This window comes from Neofelis nebulosa, chromosome 12, assembly GCF_028018385.1.
Source record: "Neofelis nebulosa isolate mNeoNeb1 chromosome 12, mNeoNeb1.pri, whole genome shotgun sequence".
Lineage (NCBI taxonomy): Eukaryota > Metazoa > Chordata > Mammalia > Carnivora > Felidae > Neofelis > Neofelis nebulosa.
The window spans coordinates 24,740,462-24,760,876 of NC_080793.1; the positions used below are offsets into that span (position 1 = coordinate 24,740,462).

The window sequence follows — 20,415 nt, forward strand, 5'->3', positions numbered from 1 at the left end:
GCCTGATATGGGGCTTGAACTCATGAAACTGTGAGATCATGACCTGAGCTGAAACCAAGAGTCAGACGCTAAACTGACTGAGCCACCCAGGCGCCCCGCACCCCCCTCCCTTCTCCCTCCCCCCAGTATTCTTTTAATGTCATTGTAATGCTCCTTTCATCCCAGGCAAGGAAGTCTCTTAGCCCTTCAGAGAGCCCTGGGCTCTGGAGTCAGGTTGCCTGGGTTCAAATCCCAGCTTTGCCATGTACTGACTGTGTGACTTGGAGAAAGTGAATTAGTCTCTCTGTTCCCATTTCCTTACCTGTAAAATAAGGAAATAATAATTGTCCCTTCTTCAAACGGTGGTTAGAGGATCAAATAAGGTGATAGATGGCACAGTGCTGGGCAACCAAAAATGTTAGCTTTTGAGTTTTTTCCTCTGTGAGTATTTAGAGAGCATGATTCGTGCACTCATGTTCAGCCAGGAAGTATGATTCTGGCTGACACCATCTGCTGTAAAAACATGGTAGCTGAGATTCTGCTAAGAGCCCCAAGTGGAGAGCCACAGTTCAGCCTAATGGACAGGACATGGGCAGGCAGAAACTTCTCCTTGTCCTTGTCACACATAGAAAGTGGCATATTTGTATAGCACACCGGGGTAAGCAGACCAGGCTGCTTGAGCAGCAGCCCATCCAAGGTCCAGCAGTTGGGCAGCTCTACTGAGATATTTGTCAGTATCTCCCTGATGCTTTAGCTCTGACTAGGAATGTGAAATTGTCCCCACTTTGGCTAAAAGGGACACAGGAGCCAGGTTGCCCCCACCAGGCTCCTCTAGAAGGTGTTTAGAGAGGCTGTGTGCTGTATGGGCTACCTAGAAGCTGTTCCTGCCTCCAGGAGTCCTGCTGTGGAGTTAAGACAGGTTCCATGAACAGATGAAAGGGTTATTCGGTCCAGGCAGCACACAATAAGTGCAGTGAGCAATCTAGACACGATGCCAGAGGACTTTGGATAGAGGATACTCATTGTGTTTTCCTAGGAGAGGCTTCAAGCTGGCGCAATATCTATGGGGGATTTCTTGGCCATCCAGACATTGGCATTTCATTAAAAGCAGAACATCTGTTGATTTCTTGGCTTTCCTGCCTGATTACTTTGTTGCTTGGAAGGTAGAAGAAACACTGGCAGTGTTATTCTTATTAATTGTGGACAGCAAGGAAGACTGACTAGGTTGGAAATGTATGAGTGGCAAGATCCTTGGGAAAAAATGACTCTTATGTCTTGAAATTGTTCATGTGAAATGAGTAGAACTCAGGGTTTAATCCTTCACATCAAAGAGAAGATAGGCCAAAAAGGGAATATTTTTCATATGGACTATGTATCATAGATCATCTGAAAGAGAAAGGCTTTTAGGGGCCAAAATTTTAAATAGTATTTGAAGGGGCACCTGGGTGGCTCAGTGGGTTGAGGGTTTGACTTAGGCTCAGGTCATGATCTCACGGTCAGTGGGTTCAAGTCCCGCATCAGGCTCTGTGCTGACAGATCGGAGCCTGGAGCCTGCTTTGGATTCTGTCTCTCCCTCTCTCTCTGTCCCACCCCCACTCATGCTCTGTCTCTGTCTTTCAAAAATGAATAAATGTTAAAAAAATTAAATAAAAAAAACAGTATTTAAAGAGAAGGAAGGTAGAACATATAAAAACCAAAGAGGTATAGACCTTTTTTTTTTTTATATGTTTGTTTATTTTGAGAGAGAGAGGGAGAGAGAGAATCCCAAGCAGGCTCCACACTGACAGTGCACTGATGCAGGGCTCGATCCCATGAACTGTGAGATTGTGACCCTAGCAAAAGTCTGACGCTTAACCAACTGAGCCACCCAGGAGCCCCTTAAAGGACTTTTAAAGTTTTACAGATGCATGGTTTAGTTGTAGCAAAAAGATGAACAACTTAATGACAGCTAGTCTTGTTGTCTTAAGATTTTATTTTGAAGTAATCTATGATAGCCATTCTTGAGGATGTTGTATGGGATTCATAGGACAGAATTTTCCTTTTCAGCAAGGAAACCAGTCAATATGCTAACTCTCAAGGGTGAAAAGAACAAGGTGAAGGAAATTGAAGTACAAGATGAGAGAGTAGTCAGGAAATACTTTGCCGTTTTGCAATTAGTTCAGGCCTTCAGGCTGAGAAAAATGGCCATGAAGAATAATGAGAAAATTCATATGTCATTGCTGAGTCAGCATCGCTGTGCTTTGAAAAACTATGGAGTCTTGGGGAAACGCCAGAATAGACAGGGAAATGTCATAGAGTTTCCTGAAAAATGAATTATGAAAACCGGACTGACAGGCTTGCTTGATGGTGATATAGAAAAAGAACGAATTCTTCTTGAAGCACTTAGGGAAGGGAGTCATGTTCACTTAGGAATACAGCATGGATTCACTCCGCATAAGTGATGCTAATCTTTCAAGATTCTTAGTAAGCTAAGAAAAAGGACTATCTTGAACCTGGTTAAGTAGAATGTGTCAGAAACCAAACTTTAATGTTGAAACACTAGATAATTTGCACACTTCAGAAATAAGGGTGACTGCTGATATTCAGTATGATGCTGGAGGCCTTACCAATGCAATAAGCCAAGAAAACAAAATAGGCAATAAATGCCAGAAAGGAAGAAACAAAATTATCTTCTTAAAATACAAATGAATTACATTTAATAAGAGAGTTTAGCAAAGTAGCCAGAGGCAGAAATATCCCAAATATCCTAAAGTCAGTAATTGTGTGTATCTAGTAGAATAAAATTAGAGGAAATGTAATAATAAATGAAATCTCATTTTCAATTGTGACAAAACTGGAATATACCTAGGGATTCAATTAATAATATATGTTGCTTTCCTTCAGGGAAGAGTTCAAAAATTCTGACTGAAGGACATTTTAAAAGATCTGAATAAATGGTGAAAAATATCATATTTCTTATGAATACCTTCTCTCAAATTAATCTGTAATATTTAATGCTCCAAATCAGAATTCCAATGGGATTGTTTTGGTAGTAACTTGAGTTGTGAAGTAATCTGGAAGAGTAAGTGCATAGTAATAGTCAAGAAAAAAGAAAAGAAGAAAAATGATGGGGGAAAGGGAACAGGATTTATCGCATCAGATCTTTAAAAACATATGTTAAGGGGCGCCTGGGTGGCTCAGTTGGTTGGGCGGCCGACTTCAGCTCAGGTCATGATCTCGTGGTCCGTGAGTTCGAGCCCCGCGTCGGGCTCTGTGCTGACAGCTCAGAGCCTGGAGCCTGTTTCAGATTCTGTGTCTCCCTCTCTCTGACCCTCCCCCGTTCATGCTTTGTCTCTCTCTGTCTCAAAAATAAATAAACGTTAAAAAAAAATTAAAAAAAAAACATATTACAACAAAAGTCATTAAGACAATCTGGTGCTAGTTTAGCAATAGATAAATAGATTGGTAAGAATAGGAAAAATCCAAAAACAGACACAAATATGTGTATTTTCACCATAAGCATCTCTGCCATGAGCATTTTTGCTGCAAACATTTTCTCTGCATAACTACTTGGCTGTAAGGCAGTTTTGCCTTGAAAGATAAAATCATGAAAAATAAAAGAGGGCCACATGCATTAAAAAAAAAAGGTACAATGAGGCATGAAAAATAAGTAACAAAACTGGAAAGACTTTATTGCCAAATACAAAATATTTGAATGCATCAAAAATGTATAGTGTAGATTCATGACAATACTGCAAAAACGAGTGATTTCATTTTGTAGGTTGGACCTCAGCACTTGTCTTTAAAGTCTTCTGTTTATAGTATTATATATATGTATTTTTTTGGCTTGTTGATCTGTCTCATTTGGCATTACACTTTTACCTTTGTCACTAAAATTTCTTCCTTCATTAACAGAGGTAACCATCCAAGTGCTAGGATGCATTTTTACAGCTGGGCTTAGTGTTGTTTTCTAGAAGCCTTCTACAGTGTTGTTTGTTCTTGGCATATGGTCACATATCTGTTGCTAGCTGTTCCAAAGGTCTATGGGAAAAGTGGAAGAAATGCTAAGGCTGTAATGCATTTGTGACTGACCTTTGTTAACATTGTAACTGATGTATTATTTTCTAGAATAGTATAGTGGGCAGTCTGGCTTTGCACTCTCTTATTTCACACTTCCAGTAAGTTTTATCACCATATTTTCTATCAAGTTGATATACATAGTTATCATCCACTAATTTAAGACCACCACATCTATGCATCACCGTGTAGACCATTATGAGGGCTAGCTAAGATTTGTATGATATAAAAATGGAAACTTTGCCAATGGAGAAATGAAACCAAACTGTCAGCCAGCTATTTTATATTTTACAGCAGAATTCTCTCACAGCCAATTAGATATGCAGTGAAAATGTTTGGGGTGAGAAAATGTTTGGGGCAGAGATGTCTATGGCAAAGATGTTGACAGGAAAACTACCTAGAACCTGTGGTGGATGTTGTGCATCAGTCACGGGCAATCAGGAAAACTGAAGCCCCTCTAGGCATTTCTTACAGGGAATTGGTTCCACAAGGGATGAAGAATGAGGAAGCTAACTTGGACAGCAAGGCAACCGAGAAATTAGTGACACTAGAACTACAGCTGGAGGGACACAGGGACAAAGGGAGGTGGCAGTGTTCCAGAGCCCAGGAGCTGGGGCCACAGGGACCCTGCAGCTACTGCTGGAAACATCACCTGAGGCAGGAAGAGATGGGGAAGAAATACCTTGATTTGTCTCCTTTTCCCAGTCTCTTTCACTCGTGCGTACCACTGGCCAAGCCTACCTAAAAGCCAGAGGGCAGGGAGCCTGAGAAGTGTATTTCCTTGGAAACAGAGCAGGTGGGTGAGGGCAGAGCAGAGTGGGGGATCTGAGAGCACCCAGGAAAGTGACTGCCACATGCAGAAGGTGGCATTTCAAGTTAGTGGGACAAGGATGAATTATGTCTTTGGTGATGTTGGGACAACTGGTTCTTCGTTTCAGAAAAAAAGTGAGAACTCTTCCTTACAATATGCACATAAACTCTTCCTCCCTATTGGCTCTTCCCTAGGCTACCTCAGGTGGCCCTCCTCACCTAACACTTATCAAAGCACCTGTCATACTGCCTTGGACTTGTTACTCAGCAGCGAGCTCCTTGAGGGCAAGGACAACCCCCCATGCCTACCACAGTGCTAGGCACAAGACTTAGCACTCAAATAGTTATCGAATGCGTGGATACTTAATTTTTATCTAACCAGTATTCATTGAACGCCTGCTGTGTGCTTAGCACAGTGGAGGATATGAAGACATGTGACGTGACAGTCTCTGTTCCTCCAGACCTTACTGTGTCGTTGGGAAGGCAAGATGTATACATAAGGTTGTCTCAGGCAGTGAGGTTCTAAGGAGGTCTTAGGATTTTCCCGATGAGTGCATTTGCTGCCTTAAATAGAAGCCAAGGCAGATGGGAAGATGTAGCAGATGGGCAGCAAGCAGAGAGGCAGTAGTCCTGGATTGTGTCCCAGGCTCAGCTACTTACCCACGGCGTGACCCGGTCACCTCGTTCCCCCGGTGAACCCCGATGCCCCATATGCAAAATGAAGACGTTGGACCAGGACAGTGGTTCTCGGTCCTGGCTGCACATTCGGATTTAGAGATAGATGATGACGTAATTGGTCTGGGGTAGGGGCTAGACCCTGATATTTTTCAAAATCTTCCCTGGCGATTTTTAGAAATCAATTTTATAAAGATCTAAATTAATAATCCTACAATTCACCAGTTTAAATTGTACCGCTCAGTGGTTTTTAGCATTTTCGCTAAGTTGTACAACCATCACTACGATCTAATTTTAGAACATTTTCACCTCCCCTAAAGAGACCCTGTATCAGCAGTTACTCCCTGTTCCCCCCACACACACAATCCTCCCCAGTCCTAGGTAACCAGTAATCTACTTTCTGTCTCTATGGCTTTGCCTATTCTGAACACTTCGTGTAAATGGAATAATACAACACCTGGCCTTTTGTGTCTGGCTTCTTTCACTCGGCATAATGTTTTCAGGGTTCTGTTATGTCATAGCATGGATCAATATTTCATTCCATTTTATGGCCAAATAATATTTCATTGTGTGACTATACTACATTTTATTTATCCATTCGTCAGTTGATGGACATTTGGGTTGTTTCTGCCTTCTGGCCATCATGTTTAATGCTGCTACGAATATCCATGGACAGGTTTTTGCATGGATATGTGTTCATTCCTCTTGGGTATATACCTGGGAGTGGAATTGCTGGGTCATATGGTCACTGTATGTTTAACTTCCTTGACAACAACACTAATTTCGGTGTTTTCCGAAAGCAGCTGGACCATTTTGTATTCCCACCAGCGGCGTATGGGGGTTCCCCTGGTGATTTTAATATTCACATCTAGGGTTTAAAACCACCAAAGGGAGGGTCTCCATTTCTATAATTCTGTGGTTTCTTATCTAGGATTAGATGCCCAGGGCTGCCTCCAGGAGCCCATGTCGCCCAGAACTTGGCTGAGCTGTAGAGTGTGTGGTGCGGTTGGCTTCTGAGAGCACCTGATCATTCTGGCCTCTTTGAGAGAAAGCCTTGTGGGTTCTGTTTTCCAGTTCAAGACCTTCCCCAATTTTTGCCCTGCCCTCCTCACAGTTCTGGCATGGATTCTGGAGAATTATTGTGAATAATACCATTATTATACTAATTATAATATTTAGTATGTAATGGTATAATAATACTAATATACTAATTATTATAATACTTTAATTATAACTAAATATAACTATAGTATTTTAATTGTAACATTTCAAATAATTACCCCATTATCCAGTATGCGACACGTTTTGATTGAGCATGCTGGGATCCCAGGGCCAAGGAGGGAAGAGGCTCTTGTGGGATCAGGCAGGGCTGTAAGAGCATCCCACCCTCCTGGGCCTGCAGAGCTATGGGCACCCCTAATAGAGTCAAGAAAGTCCTGTATGACACACACACACACACACCCCCCCTCAATAGAGCACTGGCTTCTCTGGAGTTGGAAGTAGAATGGGAATGGGGGCTTCCTCTGAAAGAAAGGAAGAGAAGATATTAGATCTGGTTCGACTTCTCACTCACCTTTACTAACAGGGCACATTGCTCACCTTCCGTAAGCCCCAGTGTAACACAAGGCATCAGCAGCTTCCTTGAGGGATAACTCCAAAAGTTAAATGCTGAAGTACCTAGGACAGTGCTGGACACACAGGCAGCCCTGTTCTTCCACACCAGATTTCTTCTCAACTCTCAGCTCGTGGAAATAGAGACTGAAGCCTATATACCCCTCCTCCATCACCCTCTCAAAACCAGGACTTGAGACCTTCTTTCCAGAACACCAGAAGCCTCATGAGCTTCACTCTCTGTTGACAATGAGCACAGAGCTGGTCTCATTTCCTGAACTTTAACCAGTGGGACCCACGGTTCTGGGGCTGCTGAGTCCTGCTGGACCCTCTGGGTGGGCCTGACCTTCTCTGAGGTCCCTGTGAACAGGGCAGATGCAAAACTCTAGTGGACGCCATTTACATCGTAGTCAATGTGTAGGGCACCCCCTAGAGTTCTGCAGGGAGCAGTCCATGAGACCATGAGCAGAGGTTTCCTTAACAGACCCACAAGTCTATAAAACTCCGTGAATTAGCATCTCCAGGATGGTGGTCCCTCATGTGTATGAGCTGAGAGAGCTCCCAGGTCATTCTGGTCCTGCTTAGAAACCTTTGCTCTTCTGGAGACCCCTGCCCTGACAAGATTCAGGCAGCTTCTCTGACCCTCATCTATTTCTCTTCCCATTTGTCTTGCTCAGTCTTCTCCATAAGTAGCTGTGAAAGGAAAATCACACATGCATATTTTATTTGACATGTTATTAAATGCAATTTATCATTCCCTGCATATATATTTATTTTCCTGTTTAACTTTTCACTCTGGGTTTCCTTGAAATAAAAAATCACACACTTTTACCTTGGAAAGACAAGTACATGATGCCAATGCTCTATTCTAAGTCCATGGCAGACATCACTAATCAATCACAGCACTCTTTCCTCCTGAGCTGGGCACAACCTCAGACTCCTTCTTGATCTTGCATTCCAAGCAGAGGGTGAGAATCACTTAGAGCTGGCACAGGAGATGGTGTCTACTTGCCATTCCTCAGAAGGTCTTACTCAAAGCTTTCCAACTCCACCTCCAGCCCTGAATGTACAGCAGATCTCTGCTATAGGACATCTTTCCCCTTGGGTGTTCATTCTCCTATTCAGGGTAATCCAAGATGAGCCCTAAATTGGGAAGCCCTCCATCCTCCTAGGCTAAAGGGAGTTTTTTGTGTTCTGAGCTCCCAGTCTCTGTGCCTCCTTAGGACAGACATTATTTTCAACATACGTGAGAGACAGGAAAATAATGCCAACAGGCTTTGGAATCCACACAGCTGTTGTCAAATCCCAGACCCACAGCTTCATTAATCCTCCTTCCTTTCTTCCTTCCTTTCTTCCCTCCCTTCCTCCCTTCTCTCCTTTCATCGAAAAAGTATGGAACACCTACTGTGTACCAGGCAAAGGTCTCTACATCTATGAAATGGATATTTTATGTAAAATAGCTAGCACAGCACCTAGGACACAGCAAGTACTATATAGATAGCTGGAAGAAAGGATGATTTTCAGACCTGGAAATGCAGCCAGAATCACCTGACCCACCTCGTGTCACAGAGGAGAAAACAAGCCCAGGGCAACTGTCCAGGGTTCCTGCACAAGGTTAGGGCAGAACTAAGACTAGAACCTAGGCATTTCTACTTTTTGTTGCCCCCATTACTGGCTGTGCAGAGAAGCTGGATACCCTTGGTTATGTTTCACGTTGGAGAAATGAGGCTGGGCTGTGACCCCCAGAAGCCAGTCACACCTTATTCATGTCCTTACACACGCATGCACCATGTAAGACTGTCCTGAGCAAAGTCTCCAGGAGGCAGCCAGTGTGGACAAGAATAGCACCCTGGCTCCAGCTCTGTAGGCAATGGGCTGAAGGAGAGAGTAGATGCAGGGAGAACAGTTAGAAATCTGTTTCAAGGGGCACCTGGGTGGCTCAGTCGGTTGAGTGTCTGACTTCGGCTCAGGTCATGATCTCACAGCTTGTGAGTTGGAGCCCTGCGTCGGGCTCTGTGCTGACGGCTCGGAGCCTGGAGCCTGGAGCCTGGTTCGGATTCTGTGTCTCCCTCTCTGCCCCTAACCCACTTGCATTCTGTCTCCATCTCTCTCAAAAATAAATAAACATTAAAAAAATTAAAAAAAAAAAAAGAAAGAAATCTGTTCCGGGAGTCTCAATGGGAGATGACATAGGCTTCCCTATCAATAGGGCAATTTTGGTAAAAATGGAGAGAGCAGTTAGAATGAAAGATGTCATGGCATTGCCCCAGCAGGTGTTTCTGCACGGTGGGGTGATCAAGAGGAAGAGGAAGTGACTCTAAGACTTCTGTTTGTGTCATGATCTTGTTATGGGATGGCTACAAAATTGTGTGTTGCTATTGCTTTTTATTTCCTCCTTCTATTTAAGGAATGTCTTTATTTTTTTATTTTTTTAAAATTTTTTTTAACGTTTATTTATTTTTGAGACAGAGAGAGACAGAGCATGAACAGGGGAGGGGCAGAGAGAGAGGGAGACACAGAATCTGAAACAGGCTCCAGGCTCTGAGCTGTCAGCACAGAGCCCGACGCGGGGCTCGAACTCACGGACCGTGAGATCGTGACCTGAGCCGAAGTCGGACGCTTAACCGACCAAGCCACCCAGGCGCCCCCCTTTTTTTTTAATAGAAGCTATATAACTTCAAATTAAGAATTTGTTAAGGTTTGAGATCTCTGATATACACAAATTTCCACTTTCTGCTTTTTCTTTGAACGCACTGTTGCCATTGTGTCCTGTTTTACAGTAACCATGTGGGTCTGTTTGCTGAACCTACTTCTCTTGGGTTTTAATGGCCAGAGAACATCTTTTAAAGTACACACGGGAACATCAAGCCTCTTTACTCTTCTAAATCCTGACTCTGACACCTTCCACAGCTACCCGCTCCCTTCCCCAGGGCTCAGCAGCGCGGACCGGCTGCCTTTTGGCATCGAGGAGAACGGGGGCACGCCTTTCACTACCAAAGCTTCAGGAAGGCACCACCACCACCACCACCAGCACCAGCACCACCCAAACTATGGCCTCTCGCTGACTCTGGAGAACAAGGAGGGGCCTCTGAGATCCCCAAACTCCAGCAGTAAATCCCTTACAAGTAAGTGAGTAGGAGTGCAGAGGGCAGGGTGAGGGGAGGGATGCTGCAGGGCACGGGCGGCTTTCCTGGATCCTCAAGACAGGCCCTTTCAGCGCAGCATGAAAAGGCAGTAACATCAGTTCTGGGTCGCCGGGTCTGGGCAAGAGCAGGCAAGAGCCTTGTGCATTTAAGCAGGAGCAGCTGAAGGATTACGGGTTACCAGTAAACTCTGATTTAATCCAATGTGGCGGTGCTCTCTCCACCTCCTTCCTTAGCTGTTTCTATTTCCACAGGCTCAAGTAATAGAAAGAGGACAGAAGCCAGGTGGCTAGAATCTGTACTTTCCTAATTACAGGAAAACCCCTTCTGTCCCATTTCCGACTTCACCTTCCGAGAGCAAAGTGATGTCAGGGAGGCCCAGTGTTTCGGGTCCCATTGAGAGAAGTTGGGAGATGGAGAGTAAGCAGTTCACAGCATTTTTAGCAATAGGCTAGGGTGATTTTGTATCTGTTACAACTAATAACAGTGGGCTTGGATTTTATACGTCTGTTATTTTGGTTTTCTAGAAAATCTCTTTTATTATACTTTACCAAAGAATTGTTCTGCAACAGACTGAGGGGGAAGAGCTGGTTCTTTATCACACATGATGGGCAAAAGCACTGAGGTAGAGACAAGAGGCTTCAATTCTGGTTTTCACTCTTGAGCCAAGTTGCCTCTTGGACCCTCAGTTTTCTCATCTATGAAATGGGATAGAGGATGTCTAGTTTATGACCAAGGAATCTTCCAGCTCTGACATTTCATGAGTCTGTGAACTGGTGAAATGGATGAGCTAAGGAGCCATCACCTGTAGACCACAGGGGATAATTCTAGGTTGAGCCAGAAATGGAAGTTCATCATTCACCTGGGGTTGAGGAATCAGAACTTGATCCCCTCATCACTATCCACATTGCCTTTCTAGGCCATGCCTCATCTTTTTGTAGCCAGATGACCGTAACAGCCCCCCTAAGGGGTACCTCCTCCAATGCAACCTCCATCTTGTAGCTGCCGACCTGAGAGCTCTCATCACAGACAGCTCTGACCAAAGACCTTTCAATGGCGTGTCACTGTCCTGAGACAAAGGCCATGTGGCCATACACAGACCTTCCCAGCCCAGTCCCTGCCAAGGACCTCAGCCTTCCCCGACTCCTCACTACACCCCAGCCACCCAAAACTCCTCTCCTCTCACCAAATACTGTGCTGTGCTCCCAGCTCTGTCCTTTTGCACCTGCTACTCCCTGTGCCTGGAATGCTTTTCTCCACCTTAGTGACCTCCTACACATTTCTTCCGGAACAAGCTCAAATATTGTCAGTGGAGCCTTCTTTAACACGCCTTTCTGATTCCTAGCTTTGGAGTGCCTTCCCTTCTGCCCCTGTAGCAATTAGATAATTTTATCACTCTTTTTTTTTTTTTTTAATTTTTTTTTCAACGTTTTTTATTTATTTTTGGGACAGAGAGAGACAGACAGAGCATGAACGGGGGAGGGGCAGAGAGAGGGAGACACAGAATCGGAAACAGGCTCCAGGCTCCGAGCCATCAGCCCAGAGCCCGACGCGGGGCTCGAACTCACGGACCGGACCACGAGATCGTGACCTGGCTGAAGTCGGACGCTTAACCGACTGCGCCACCCAGGCGCCCCGATAATTTTATCACTCTTATGTGGATTATCTGCACCTGTCTCTGTCTTCCTCACTAAACTAGAATTGTGCCTCATTTATCTTTTTATTCCAGCTGCCCAGATCCCAATTGCAAATAATACTTGGTACAAGTTTTCATATGTAATGAATGTTTAATAATTAATGTATATTTCACTGTATTAATGGATAAATAGTAGCCAGTGGAAGGAGTGGTGGCAAACTAGTCCAAAATAGTACAGAAATCAAAATCCGTGAATTTGGTTTTAGAAACGTAACATGGTTTTCAAGGAACATTCATATGCCTGTGAGCCTCAACGCTCATCTTTCTAATTTGCATAGTGTTTTTCCATTAATAAAGCATTTGTACACAAATGACCTCACTTAATATTCACAGCAACTCTGCAGGGTGAGTAATTTTATTTTCATTTTAAAATGGCTCAGAGGCTCAGAGAGGTAAAGTGACTTGCCCAAGGCCACCCAGCTCATATTGGCAGAGTTAGGCCTTGAACCCTTGATTTTAGGTGTTCTCAGAGCCCATCAGCTGGCCATATTCAAGGGATTTAAGCTGCTGGGGGAGAAGGCAGATAGAAAGGGTACTGGGGATCAGGCTCTGGTGAGCATCATTTATCATACATATCTCTATCACATATATATTTCAACCTCTCTTTATTCATTCCCCTGGCCACTTGTAGAACTGAGTCCAGGAGGACCTGCCCTGTTCAGCGAAGCTGCTGCCCATCTAAAGAAGCTGGAATTGGAAACTGTGAAGGCAGCGGGACCCTGGCCTGCTCTGCACATCAACATAAATAAGGTGCAAAGGACCAGGGGTGGGTGATGACCATGGAACTGGGGCTCACGTCAAACATCTGATTATTGCCCTGGCCCACCTCCTAGTTTATGTGCCTTTGTCTTGGAGGGATTTCTATCTAATTTTTCCTGACATTTCTGTTCAGTCTCTTTGGGTGAATTACAGCACGAGGAATTGTGCTCAGTGCTGAGGCTAATGGGCTGGACGGATCTATTAGTGATCTCTCCCTCCTTCTAGAACTAAAGCCCAATGAGGAGGCACCCACATTTACCACCTTCCATTTTTACCTCTCTATATTGGTCTGCTCAGGCTGCTATAACAAATTACCATAGATAGGGTGGCTTAAACAACAGATATTTCTCATTCTTCTGGAGGCTGGTAGGGCAAAGATCAAGGTGTCAGTCAGTTTGATTCACTGGTAAGGACTCTCTTCCTGACTTGCAAATGGTTGCCTTGTAACTGTATCCTTACCTGCAAAGAGAGCTCACTCTTTCTTTCCTCCTCTTCTTTTTTTTTTTTTTTTTAATTTTTTATTTTAGAGAGAGAATGTGTGTGAGCAGGGGAGAGGGGCAGAAGGAGAGAGAGAATCTTAAGCAGACTCCACGCTTAGGACTGAGCCCAACATAGGGCTCGATCCCACAACCCTGGGATAATGACCTGAACTGAAATCAAGAGTTGGACACTCAACGAACTGAGCCACCCAGACGACTTTTCTTTTCTTTTCTTTTCTTTTCTTTTCTTTTCTTTTCTTTTCTTTTCTTTTCTTTTCTTTTCCTTTCTTTTCCTTTCTTTTAATATTTTATTTTTACGTAATCTCTCGACCCAATATGGGGCTCCAACCCACAACCATGAGATCAAGAGTTGCACGCTCTACTGACTGAGCCAGCCAGGTGCCCCTCTCTCTTCCACTTCTTATAAAGCCACTAATCCTATCATGAGGGCCCCATCTCATGACCTCCTCTAAATCTGTTTACTTCCCAAAGGCCCCATCTCCAAATCCCATCATATTGTGGGGTAGGGCTTCAACCTATGAATGGGGGGGGAGTGTCACAGTTCACTCCATAGCACTCTCTATCTCTTATTCTGACAGTGCCTGGCATGTGGTGGATGCTCAGTAACTGTTTGCTGATGGAAAGAAGGGAGGGATTTAAGGAAGGAGGAAGAGAGGAACAGGGTGAAAGCAAAACTCTTTTGGCTAGACCTACTCTTTTTTTTTTAATGTTTAATTTTTTTTTTTTAATTTTAAGAGAGACAGAGAGGGTGAGAGAGAGCAGAGGAGGGGTAGAGAGAGGGAGAGAGAAATCCCAAGCAGGCTCCATGCTGTCAGCACGGAGTCCAACGTGGGGCTCGATCCCATGAACTGTGAGATCATGACTTGAGCCGAAATCAAGAGTCTGATGCTTAACTAATTGAGCCACCCAGGTGCCCTTGGCTAGGCCTGTTCATATATCCAAATGAACAGCCTTATGAAAGCCAAATTTTATCTTAAAATGGTGAAAGCTCACCATTAAGTAATGATGTTAGCTGTATGTTATTGTAACTGTTCTTTACCAAATTGAGGAAGTTCCCTTCCTTTCTTTTTTAAATTGTATTTATCTTAAAATAGAGAGAGAGAGAGAGAGAGAGAGAGAGTGAGAGAGCGAGAGAGCACACACAAGTGGAGAGGGGCAGAGAGAGAGAGAAAGAGAGAGAGAACCCCAAGCAGTCTCCACACTGTCAGCACAGAGCCCAGTGTGGGGCTTGAGCCCATGAACCATGAGATCATGACCTGAGCTGAAATCAGGAGTCTGAAGCTTAACCAACTGAGCCACCCAGGTGCCCCCAGCTCTGCCCCTTTATTAGAGGGAATAAGAAGAATTTGGAAGATCTGGCCTGGGAAGCTCTCCCTCCTTACCTGCTCTGGTGAGCATGGGAAGGTTACACCTCCTTCAAGGGCTCTTCCTCCACCACAGCCAACCCTCTAGCCTGTACTAGACTTCCAAGATGTCTTAGAAGATGCTCATTTCCCTACATGCCTACTTCCCCCAAATGGCAGCCTAAAGTCCCTTTGACAACACCAAGGGCCCAGTCACCCACTTTTTCTTCTATACCACCCTCCCTGATGGCCAGCTGGAAAGAATCCCTCCTTCAGGGTGGCACTTACATTCACTCAGTCAACGAATCCTTACTGAGCAGCCTCTTCTGTGCTCAATAATATCATGCGCTAATATATCATGTGGCCCCCGGATTGGTCTTCTTTCTCTTAGTCTCTTCGTTTTCAAACTTTTTTTTTCCTGCAGTCCACACAATAAATGGTTTTAACAGAGGCTTACCTAGAGTTTGGCAGAACCCAAAAATATTTTGCGAGGAAATACAGCAGATAGCAGCAGACCGCTCCCAAGCTCTACGTAATTTGTGGTTGCCATGAGTATTGGTGGGCCATCAACAATAGTGGCTTGGTCTGGGTTAAGGTGTAGCTGAGACAACTGTGAGTTACTGCGCATTTCCCTGGAGCCCCTTTTTTCCTTTTCTCTTTTTATTTTTTGCTACTATGAGCAATGCTGCTCTAAGCATTTGTGTCAAGTTTTTTTTTTTAATGTTTATTTTTGAGAGAGAGAGAGACAGAGAGTGTGTGGGAGAAGGGCAGAGAGTGAGGGAGACATAGAACCCGAAACAGGCTCCAGGCTCTGAACTGTAGGCACCAAGCCCGACACGGGGCTCGAACTCACAGACTATGAGATCATGACCTGAGCCGAAGTCGGACGCTTAACCAACTGAGCCACCCAGGTGCCCCTGGAGCCCCCTTTTTCTACTTCCACTTGAGGAAATACATTAGTAAGCAAGTGGGATAAAGTGATGTCAGATAACCTTGAGTTTGTCTTAACATATAGGCAAAGTATGTTACTTCACACTGTGACTCTTTATTATTAATCAAACATTCCATGCAACAGACCCCTCTCCCTGATACCACAGACAACTCTCCCTGATACCACAATTGGTGACCAGTGGCTTCAGTGGCTTTCAAGGATCGAGAATCCTCTGATTTTTCTAAGATTTGGATAAGTTGCTGTTCTTGATTTAGTGTTGAGAAGACATTTTCATCACCCAGTTCCAAAGTGGTACCCAAAATTATCACAGGAATTTAGATCTCACCAGATTTCAAATATGTAAACAATTTTATAAACAATTATAAAATGCATCTGATCATTTCTTTATCCCCAAACGACTTCTCCAAACAGATGGACTGTTTCCAACTATAATCATATCAAAGCCCAATTGTCATTTATTTGTATGTTTTAAAATCTGTATTTCAATATTGAATGGTAAAGCATCTTTTCACAATTCAAACTGAATGCAAAACACGACACGTGGTCATGCAGAAGAGAGAAAGCACAACATTCTTGGAACCATCCTCCAGGCTGGAATTATGGACTCATAGCCCAGATGTTTATCTCATAGAGATATCTTTGATGCAAACGTATTCGTAGAATGATAGTCAACTTTTCCAAAATTTATATTGGTTTTCACCTGGGTCAATTTGTGGAGCTGGCCAGTAGCTCCTGCTTTGCCAGATAGAACAGTAATGAGCCAGCTTGGGTTTTACATCCAAAAAAGGAGTTTAATATGACTAAATTCAAAGGGGAAATCAATGCTGAATTCCCATTCTTTTTTATTTTAGCAGCATTCATTGTTTTAAAATACATCTTCGGTCATTACTGCCAGTATAACTCTACCCCCTTAAGCAATTGTCAAAAACCTCAAGTGGGCTTTAGAACCAATTTAATTCTTGTATTCCAGCATCTCATTCCCAAAAATTACATCTAATTAAAAAGTTAACTCTTCACACACCAGTGAAAACACATGTGCGGGTGTTAAACAATTATCTTCATGTCGCAGGATTTACAAGCACAAGATAAGTTATCCTAGAGCAATCCTGTCAAGCTCATCTTTCAGAATAAATAAGTTACTTATTTGCCTTTTGGGGAATGCTAAGTCTTTGGGGATAATGACTCCACTCAAAAGAGTCTGTTCTCTTCATACCCAACTTGATGGCTTAGGATTATTAGTGTCCTCATATCTGATGCTCTTGTGTAGTTGTATTTTCTAGCCAAAGAATCTAATGCGAAAGTGCCATTCAAATCTATTTTTTTTTCTCATTTTCTCATCACAATAATCTTATGAAGAAAGAAACTGAGACCCAGGGAGGTTAAGGGGATCCAGTGTGGCCGAGTGGTCAAGAGCCGTAGCTTTGCAGTCACCTGATCCTGAGTGTGAATCGTGGCTCTTTTGCATCCTTTCTGTGTGACTTGGGCAAATGACTTACCATCTCCCTGCTTTGTTTTTCTCATCTATAAAATGAGGATAATGATCCTGTCTACCTTCGAATGGGATGGTCAAGTGAGAGGACCCAATGAAATGTGCTTAGTGAGTGCCTGGCCCACAATAAGCTCTCAGTAAACATGAGCTACTGGCATTATTTTTCTTTTTATCATCATGATCATAATCGTGATCATTATCAGCATCATCTTCTTTCTATGGTGCCAGAAAGGGAAAGAGCAGAGATTAAAATCCAGGTCTTCTGTCTCTGCTTATCTTGCTGTTATGTGAAATTGCTTCATTCTACGTGTTCTACCAAATGCTCCTCTATGCGTTTGAAGAGCTCTCTTTTCTTTTTTTTTTTTTTTTCAACGTTTTTTATTTATTTTTGGGACAGAGAGAGACAGAGCATGAACGGGGGAGGGGCAGAGAGAGAGGGAGACACAGAATCGGAAACAGGCTCCAGGCTCCGAGCCATCAGCCCAGAGCCTGACGCGGGGCTCGAACTCACGGACCGTGAGATCGTGACCTGGCTGAAGTCGGACGCTTAACCGACTGCGCCACCCAGGCGCCCCTGAAGAGCTCTCTTTTCTTTATTAAATGATGTCAACCAGCCAGTTGCCTCTTCCTCTGGGGCTTTCATAACACTCCTGCTATGTGTACCAAGGTGCTCAATCAGACTTTCAAATTAGTAAATGAGATTAATTTTGGAACTTGCAGAACTTGAGGCCTTTGCAACATTTTGTTCTTGCTAACATGCCACATGAAGTCCTGATATCACTTAATTGACTTTCAGCAGTCATATGGTCTTATAGCTTTCTTAGTAAGCACATCTCTTTTAATAATAACTCTATATCATTATAATCTTCTTTAGTAGGTATTTATTGAACACCTGCCGTGTGCCAAGCACCATGTTAGCACTGGAATATGCAATGACCACAATAGGCATGGTTAACATTAAGACATTAATTCCAGTGTGATTTCAGGTTGTACCTGAAATGATGATTTCAGGTTGTACACCTAAATGAGTATTTTTTTTAATAGTTATGTAATTATCATAATGTCTATTATAATAAACGTAATAGTCACCAAGCCTGTGATTTCAAAGATATTATTGTTTAGGACACACTTAAAATAGGTAGTGCCGGGGTAATCCACCGTAATTGGATCATATAAACTATAGGTACCTGTTGGGGCGCCTGGCTGGCTCAGTTAGTAGAGTATGTGACTCTTGGGCTTGGGGTTGTGGGTTCGAGCCCCACACTGGGTGTAAAGATTACTTCAAAATAAAATCTTTAAGGGGTGCCTGGGGGCTCAGTCACTTGAGCTCCCGACTCTTAATTTCGGCTCAGGTCATGCTTCCAGGGTTTTGGGATGGAGGTCCATGTTGGGCTCTGCGCCGAGCGTGGAGCTTCCGTAAGATTCTCTTGCTCTCTCTCCCTCTGCCCCTCTCCCCCACTTGTCCTCTCTCTCTTTCTCTCTAAAAAACTTTAAAATAAAATAAAATCCTTAAAAATAAAATAAATTATAGGTACATGTTTAGTTAGTACCTAGGAAATGGGAAAAATAGTGAAGTTGGTACCAAATTACATTCTACAATGAGGTAGCCCAGACACAGGTTTCTTGAGCTACGCAATTTTCAGCAAGATTTATTGTAAAAACACTGGTGACTATTTTGCACTCTTTCTCCAACAAGTCACGGAATTGAATCTTTCTATGTAAGAGGTGGCGGTTATGGGGGAAACAGCGCTGCACTAGGCTGTGGGAAACTCGAGGCTGGAGTCCTGGAGCTGCCCCAGGCTCTCACTGCATAACTCTGGAAGAGCCTCTACTCTTTAACCTTCACCCCGTCCTCATAAGTTCCCTAGTACCTCCTCTCCCCACTTCACCAGAGGAGGGGAGGATGTGCTTGTGAATCCTTTGCAAATAGTACGAGCAGTGGCACAGATATAAGGAGTTGGTGACATACTTGGGCATGTGTTTAAGACTGTGCTATTTGCAGTTACGGTTGAACGGAAAGGTTGATGTAAGTGTTGTCTTTCCTCTTTGCTTATATAGTCTGTGGCGTGTGTTCTGGGTTTGTCACAGGCTGAAGAAAAAAAGGTTTCTGAGAAGACTCTTCAGACCCCACTTTTGCCTTCCCCTGTAGCTGATCACGTGAAGTGTAACATTTTGAAAGCCCAGCTGGAGAACGCATCCCGAGTGAGTGCTCAGGTACCCGAAGCACATGCATTCCTTTGATTTCGTGTCACAGGATTTTCTTCCGGCCATATAGAAGAAAGAGGCACTCTAGGCCTGAGATACTGTCAGTCAGGGTCCAGTCAGGAGACAGGAACCACACCTTTTGTGTGAACAGTTTGAATACCAAGAGTTATTAACTGGCATACACCTGTTAACTGTGTAAGCGAAGGGGCCGGCTCTGTAGGTTGTGATGGGTATGAAGACCACAGGCTGCGGCAGTGACCTCCAGCATCCAGTCAGCTGGCCTCACTGGCTGAGTGGGCGTCCTTTCCTCCCCCACCATTCTTTGTGGGACTCACCAGAGGCAGGAAGAACAGGCTTCTTTCAAAATCATATGACATAATTCCTCCCAGGCTTATTACACTGATATGAAAAGACAGATTCTGAATTCCTTTGTAAGCTGTGATATGCGAGCATAGAGCTGATTATTATTCCTGATCTACAATGTGAGGTGGGGGATTAAAGTGTGGGTTTGACTTTTCCCACACCATCCCTTTCTCATTCAAGCGTGAGGTGGCACATAGCAGGGGCTCAATAAAAGTATGAATGCAAGCATTGATTGCATTTGAATGATTAAGTGTTAATCCCAATGATGGGGGATGACTCACGAAAACATTTTTTTTTTGTTAACTTATATAAACACCAGAGAAAATTTCTTATTGACTGAGCACTTGGTGCTTTGAGTTGCCTTCACATTTCTGTAATCCTTCAAACATTGGAGACTTGAAAGCACTTTACTCACTAAGATACTCAGTTTTGACTAATCTGCCTGTTTCCTTTAGCAGGTTGGAAAAGAGGAATCGACGTTTGTAAATATCAATAAGAAATCCAGTCTGCAGGATGCTAAAGTAAGGTCTGTTGCTTCCTGTTTGAATGGGGAAACAGTACTCTGTATCATCAATGTTATCCTTGAAACATTACTCACAAGGGCATTTGCTGATAAAATCAGAGGGGAAAAAGAAAACTGGAAAAAATGCGAGCACAAAGAGAGAGAAAAAGACTGGTTTAAAACAAAGACTGGCTTAAGTCTCAGAAATGCCGCTTATTCTCAGTTTTATTATTTCTACCTGCTGTGCTAACAAAGAAATCACTTTGAGTTGCTTTTCAAGTATATAGATAAGACCCTGTCATTCCCCTGCTTGATGTCATTTAAAGGCTCTG

The 20,415-nt window shown here is 43.6% G+C and overlaps 1 protein-coding gene across 11 annotated transcripts in view; it reads left to right on the forward strand.

Annotated features, from left to right (window-relative positions):
- EPB41L4B (erythrocyte membrane protein band 4.1 like 4B) overlaps positions 1 to 20,415 on the forward strand; it is a 130,752-nt gene that overhangs the window by 86,989 nt on the left and 23,348 nt on the right. For 5 of the 11 annotated variants that reach the window (XM_058694624.1, XM_058694626.1, XM_058694632.1 and 2 more), the window contains exons 16-19: positions 10,042 to 10,256; positions 12,602 to 12,720; positions 19,072 to 19,227; positions 20,037 to 20,107. In XM_058694624.1, the coding sequence (XP_058550607.1) occupies positions 10,042 to 10,256; positions 12,602 to 12,720; positions 19,072 to 19,227; positions 20,037 to 20,107 (561 nt within the window). The remainder of the gene's footprint in view (positions 1 to 10,041; positions 10,257 to 12,601; positions 12,721 to 19,071; positions 19,228 to 20,036; positions 20,108 to 20,415) is intronic. The other 6 variants (XM_058694633.1, XM_058694630.1, XM_058694625.1 and 3 more) reach the window with 5 other exon arrangements.